This window comes from Onychomys torridus, chromosome 1 (assembly GCF_903995425.1).
Source record: "Onychomys torridus chromosome 1, mOncTor1.1, whole genome shotgun sequence".
Classification (NCBI taxonomy): Eukaryota; Metazoa; Chordata; class Mammalia; order Rodentia; family Cricetidae; genus Onychomys; species Onychomys torridus.
This window is the reverse complement of record NC_050443.1, coordinates 86,287,041-86,294,505: the sequence shown is the minus strand read 5'-3', so window position 1 is coordinate 86,294,505 and position 7,465 is coordinate 86,287,041. Positions and strand designations below refer to the sequence as shown.

General features: G+C 37.0%; 1 protein-coding gene across 1 annotated transcript; it reads left to right on the top strand.

Moving 5' to 3' along the window:
- Nucleotides 1–4,299: 4,299 nt before the first annotated feature.
- LOC118590770 (olfactory receptor 477) lies at nucleotides 4,300–5,232 on the top strand. Its single transcript, XM_036198529.1, has one exon. It carries the CDS (start codon nucleotides 4,300–4,302, stop codon nucleotides 5,230–5,232), a length of 933 nt encoding a protein of 310 aa, XP_036054422.1.
- Nucleotides 5,233–7,465: the final 2,233 nt, after the last annotated feature.

Below are 7,465 nucleotides of genomic sequence, written 5' to 3'. Positions count from 1 at the left end.
GTGAAGGATGTAAACTGTCTCTGTACTGAAAACTGTAAGGTGTTAATGAAAAAAAGTGAGATTAAAAACTGATGCAGAGACAGGAATTGCTATACGTAAGCTGAAAGAATTCAATCTGTTAAAAATAGCCATATTCTGCAAAGCACACTTCAGATTCAGTGTAACTCCTACAAAAATGTCAATGCTTTCCCTAAAGAAGTTGTTATAAAAATTCCTTAAATTACAGAATCAGGAAGGACTCCAGGTAGGGGAAGAAATCTTAAGTGAGGGATAAAACTGGGGTCATCATCTTTTCTGAGTGCAAATGGCTTTATTGATTCATGACTCAATGAACCATGGATACTCAGATGTCTCAGGGGAGATTCTTAAGTTTTTCTACTAAGCAACAGTGAGGAAGAAGCCCAAATACCTTTTTTAAAATATCAGTTTTATATCTACAAAGCTCTAGAATCATTTTTCTATTTCTTCAGCAAAATGGGCAATGAACCCAATTACCAATTAATTTACTCCTATTCTAGCCTGCTATCTCAAGACTCCTTTTAAATTTGATTCAAAGTTTATTGTAAATGAAGAATAATATTATCACAATACCCCAAACTAACCAGACAAATTATTACTTTCAATGTCAAATATTGTTCTGGGAAGCCACATGCTATCTCTTTCACTTTCTGTAAACAAGTAACAAAAGAATTCCATTGAATGCTATGGCTTGTGGGTGTCACCTGGGGAGAGTAAGCTAGGACTTAATGAATCACTGGTTCCATAAGCTATTTCTGTACAAGAAACACATATACCTTTCTCTTAAGAGGCAATCAGCAATAATCCCTGAAGGTTTACCTTGTTTGATTACAGCCTTTCTTCTCCTCTCTTAAAATGCACACAAAGACATTCAACCTTATATTTTCTGCATGTGTGTGGCTATGATCCTTGACCAGTGATTGCACTAATGGTTCACATTGCAGTGTCCAGAACCCAACTCTCTCTAAAAATAAAATAGATCCACTTCATAAAATCCTCTTCGGATTTCAGTGTCAATATCAACTCTAAATGGTAAATGAAAGATTGAGGACTTTATTAGGATGGATTTTTAAATAACTTAAGAATAAATTGAAGATTATCAAGCACTTTTGAGCTCTTGACCTCTGTGGTGACCATGCCCTCACCAAGAGGCACTGTGCAGTGGATTTCTGGCATACACAGAGCACTATTTCTAAGGCATGTGGGTACTGCACTGATGGTGTGTGGCAACCATTATTGTTACTGGACTTCAGGAACTGACACAAGGAGAGGAAATCAGAAGCAACAGCCTGATTTCAACTAGGTAAGTTTCACTCTCCCAACCTCTCTATTTCCCACCACAGTGACCGAATCCTCTGAGGGAGAAGATATTTGAGTGGTTAACCTCCCCCATCTAGGCAGATAAACATGAAATACAGTGGAGAATTCTAGATATTAAGTGTCCAATGGAGAGGAAAAGAGAAGCAAAAAATTAGTCTACATATTATACTTTTAAAGAGCAGAATTCAGAACTGAGGACACATAAGTACTGCACCACTTGTCTTGCTTTTGGATTTATGGTAAAGCTACCTGACATTTTACAAGCAGAACTACAGTCGTCAAAACATCAAATCATTGTAAAACTACCCAAACTTCATTTCATTTTATTAAATAAAGAGATGCTTAACACCTATATGTGACCAGGTCCTCTGGCATTTCACAAATATCACTTCCTTTAATCTCACAACAAAGCTGCACTATAGGGTCAGTTTTCTCGTTGTTCAAGTTAAAAATATGTTGAGTACCAAAGAGTTTAAGTGCCATATGTAATTTAATATAGATGACATGTGTTTCTGTCTTCTCTGCTTCCACTCACAACTCTGCAGTTGGTGCAGAATCACTAGTGTGAGTCAGAATGAGATCAGAGTTGCCACTTTGAGCTCTGCTTAAGTCAGAAGGCAAAGAGCAGGAAGGCTGGGTGCTTGGTCTGTTCCTCAGTCCTGAGTATGTTCAGTCTAAAGAAGACTTCAATGGAGCTGGAAACCATGCTGCAGGTATGATAGAAAAAGGAATTGTGGGTGCTTTCTTTTAGAAAATGGAAAGCAGCAGAGGTGTGACAGCTTCAAACATCTCAATGATTTTATATGGATAGTTGAAGATCCAAACCATTACACATATGGTGAATAATTGATAAGGTTAAAAGAAAAATACCTAATGATAGGGCTAACATCAAAGGAAATAATCTACCTGTTATATTGGTAACTTAAACAGGAAGACCCAGTAAAGAAGAGACAGGGGACAATCTTGAATGAGTTGTAAGTCCTTGGTTGTTGATTCACCAAACCTCCCAATTCTCCAAGTCAGGTGATCAGTTGCACCAACAGATGGATTATATGTTTATTTACTCTGAGGAAATTGAAAAAAACTTAAAAGAATTAATACATTTAGAGGACATTTAATACTGATAGAATTATATCTTGTAATTGTTTAACTCCTTCCAAAATGATAATATTGTAAGGAGACAATTATGCTTATGAGAATAATATACCACGTTTGGGGAGATGAAGAATATTAACACCTTCAATCAAAATGCAGCCAACAACACAACCCATCAATGAGCAATAGGGAACAATTTGCTTAATATTTTCACTATTGTAAATCCTAGTGGTGAACTTACCATGAAGCACAAAATACACTATTTTCAAGTTGTTGCCTTAAAAAAAATAACTAAGTGTGGGATTATGTAAATATATGTAAACAAAGCAGGGTGACACATGCCTGTAAACTCATGTTGAAGCAGGATTATCACAAGTTTGAGATGAGCTAGGGCTAGTCTATGTATAGTAAGACGTTGTCTGAAAAAGATCTCTCTCTCTCTCTCTCTCTCTCTCTCTCTCTCTCTCTCTCTCTCTCTCTCTCACACACACACACACACACACACACACACACACATATATATATATACTCATCCAAAAATTTTAGCACATTTTCTGCCTAAACACTGGGTATTTTTAAGACAAAGGTAAAAGTTATTAATGGTAATATGTTTTAATTGAGGAGAATGAAAGGTAAGCAAGGCATAAACAATGGCGAAATATAAACAGTGGCACTTCAGACATCTGTAGAAGCAGATGTCTACAAAGAAAGTGAATCAGATCCATCCTTACGAGTCATTGAAGGCTTTGTAAAGGAAGTAATCTTGACGGCTGAGGCTAAGCACCTAGGATAATGACGGGCATCTGGGTTAGTGTGAGAACTACATGAGAAGATGCTGAGAAACAGTGAAACGCAGGGAGAGGTCAGAAAGGATACTGAGTGTTGTGCCAATGAGGTTATAGTTCACCATGAAGATCTGAAAAAAAACATCAAAAGAATTAGATTTTGGCATTATCTGCTTTCTATTAGAAAGAAGTCATTATGTCGTATTACTATAAAGTACAAGAAGAAATGAGTGTGAAGGTAAATAAGCAGACAGAATGCAGAATAAAAATGACCAGGTATTTAAGGCAAGTGGGTCCACAAAGGATGGAAAAAGGAGTTGAAGAAAGGAAAATTGGAAATAAATTATAGACAAAAGCAACCAGATTTAACTAGATGGAGTACAATATGAGGAAGATGACTGGGAAGTCTGACAAGTTGCAGACATGAGATTATAAATGAATGAGCTGACTGGGGTGGGGGTTTGGAGAGATGGTTCAGAAGTTAAGAGCACTGGCTGTTCTCGCAGTGGACCTGAAGTTAATGCCCACATGAGGGCTCACAACTGTCCATAAATCTATTTCCAGGAAATCCAATACCCTCTTCTGATCTCCATGGGCACAAGGCATGCATCTAGTGTATCAACATGCATGCAAGCACAATAATCATATACATGAAAATAAATACATATAAAAATATTGGTGGAAGGGTTCAAGAAGAGTGTGGAGTGACAAAGTTTGAAATGTTTATAGGATTTCTAATTGATTGGCGCATGAGGAGACTCTCAAGAAATCATTGAAATTATAGACCTCAACATTGAGGGAAGGATCTCTGAAGTCAAGGTTTGAGGATACCTTGTATAATAAGTATTACATAAAAAGAAGAAAATTACTGAAATATCAGGGTGAGACTTAACTTGTCCCATTTTATTCAAAGAGGAAGGAACAAGATCCCCAATTCTGCAAACCACAATATTTATAACTTGGTCAAAGGAAGGGATTACTATTGAATCTGTAGAATAATGAACGAAAATTATAGTAAGTATTAAAAAAACTAAAGAAATGAATTTCTTATTTCCTTCAACAGGGACATTTCACACTGGAGATGGAGGCTCAAAACCACACCACTGTGACAGAGTTCATTCTTTTGGGGTTAACAGAGAATTCCACACTACGTGTCATCCTCTTTATGATATTTCTAGGAATATATGCTGTTACTTTAATAGGCAATTTCAGTATCATCACTTTAATAAGAAGCTTCCCCCAGCTCCAAACTCCCATGTATCTGTTCCTTAGCCATCTGGCTTTTGTGGACATTGGGTTTTCCACATCTATCACACCTATAATGCTTACAGGATTCCTTGGATATGGAACAGTACTCTCTGTGGCTGCCTGCGAAGCCCAATTCTGCATTGCAGTGACATTTGGGACAGCTGAGTGCTTTCTCTTGGCTGTCATGGCTTATGACCGCTATGTGGCCATCTGCTCACCCCTGCTCTATGCCACACATATGTCCCCCAGGATCTGCTTCCTCTTAGTTGGGGTTTCCTATGTAGGTGGATGTGTGAATTCATGGATGTTTACTAGTTGTCTGTTGAGTTTGTCCTTCTGTGGACCAAATCAGATAGATCACTTTTTCTGTGACTTCCCTGCTGTGTTGAAACTTTCTTGCTCAGATGTTTCCATTATTGGAATTATCCCCTCTATCTCTGCTGGATCCATTATTGTGATCACAGTGTTTGTCATAGCTGTCTCCTACACCTACATCCTCATCACCATCCTGAAGATGCGCTCCACTGAGGGCCGCCACAAGGCCTTCTCCACATGCACCTCCCACCTCACTGCAGTCACTCTCTACTATGGGACCATTACATTCATTTATGTGATGCCTAAGTCTAATTACTCTACTGAACAAAACAAAATAGTGTCTGTGTTCTACACAGTGGTGATCCCCATGCTTAACCCCCTCATCTACAGCTTGAGGAACAGAGATGTAAAGGAGGCCCTGAGAAAGGCCACCAACAGAGTACATACATAGAGTGTAAGGATTTCACTTGTGCATACCTCTATAAGTGCCTACCATCTGCTGATCAACTGACTGTGTAAGTTGAAATCCTATTCCTTTGCAGTAACTCTCACCTTTCTACACTTCTATAGTAAGAAGACATCTTGAAATCCATCAAGTTATAATACAGCAATAATTATTACTATCATGGAACTCTGCATACATCAAGATATGTTTAATTGTTTAGTTTATGTAGCAAACAATAATTAATGCTTGGCATTTTAAGCCCCTGTTGTAAATAAATTATATATGAACTGATTTATCCTGACAGAAACCAAATAAAGTGGCATCATTATTTTTATTTTGCAAAGAAAATTGTCTGGACATAGGAAAATGAATATTGATCAACCATAAATTCATGAAAGAGCAGAGATGTGAGAGCAATACTAAAATTGAGAAACTTAATCACTAATAGTCTTTGGCTTTGCATTTAGTTTTTATAATGGATCTATGAGGCTGGCATTTTAAATTATCCTAAATTTACATATGAGAAAATCAAGCCTTGGAGAAATCAAGCAGTTTCTCCAGAGAAGTGAAGAGCCATTCCCTCTGATTCTATGCTCCATGCAACACAGGTGTTGATTTAATTCCTCTGGTTCTGTTTTCTACACACCTGATCTATATCATACCATGATAAATCTATTGTGAACACTGTTGTGACAAGATTTGTCCAAGGTAATCAAGCCTCAGTTAGTACACCAATCTTTGGGGACAATTGGCTTTGTAGAGAAGGTAGATTTTTATGCACACCATAACCAGGTTAGACCTGGAAAAACTGGTTCCCATTTGGGGGAAAATAAAGACCTTTTTTGAGACAGGGTTTCTTTGTGTAGCCCTGGCTGTCCTGGAACTTGCTTTGTAGACCAGGATGGCTTGGAACTCAGAGATACACCTACTTCTGCCTCCCAAGTGCTGGGATTAAAGGCATGTGCCACTATCACCCAAGTAGAAATAAAGTCTTAATACTACTTGTACAAATTTGGTTAGCATTCTATCCATGTTTAAATATACACCAAAACCAGATTTCTGACATAATGGTACATGTAACAATTTAGAAGACCACTTCAACCAAAGTATTTTGATTAGAGCTTCCACAACAGTCACGGTTTTGTGTCTATGAAGAAATTAGGATTTAAAAAAAAAAATCCATACACACACACACAAAAAAAAACTAGAGATGATGTTACAAGTTATACTGCACAATTTTCTTGCAGAAAGTACATATTTTGACTGACACAATCATCACATCATCATGACTTCTGGAAAAGTAAGGTGAAAATGGCTTTCACATGGGAATCCCAGAGCGCAGACTTACTTTAGTGTTTATTATCTTTTAAAACAAAAATTAGAACCTCATTCCTCAGGACAATAGGGCTGGAGACATCAGGATTTGGAGATACTTTTTAGAAACTAACAAAAATGAATATATTTATGGTTTGCTAAGCAAAACTTTAGAGTACAATCCTTGTCAGAGGATAATACAGAACAAATGAAAACTAACGGACATAAGTGAAAATGATGACAATGTTATACCAGCCATTAAACTTCTCATGTCTTAATATTTATTTACTTTAAATGCATACCTAAAAGTAGACAATTAAGTAATTTACAGAAAGGACCAATAACACAGTAGAACTGAAAACCATGCAATTGTCCTCTGAATATTAAGAGGGCATTCCTTCTCCTGGTCATGGAGAACAAAGCTACAGTCATAAAAAACAAATCTCTGTGAATAATCAAGTTTCCTTCTCCAGTTAAGCATCTTGCACAGATGAGGGATGTAGACCTCCAAGGGCTATTTTTGCCAGTTTTGTTGGAGACACAACTGTTGGACACAATCTCAACATTTATTAAATGCCAGATATCATGCTTAATTGTGTGGAAACAATTAAGCCATTGTCTCACTTAAAGTAGTTAAAATACTATATAGAAGTCACATGTTTCCAGAAGTACTTGGTCATTTACACATACATTATAAATAAGAAAAAAGAGGTGCAATAGACCATAAGAGGGGACACTTTTCTCCATCAGGATTATAGAATAGTGTTTTCTTTAAGAAACAGGACTCAAATTGCTCAGGAAATAAGGCCAAGGTCCATATGGTTAAAATATGTGTATCCCTTAATATTGTTTTTTAATATAATTGAGGTAGGCTGGATATGATTTAAAGAGCAAAATAAGATCCACAGTAAGGCCTATTTTAGTG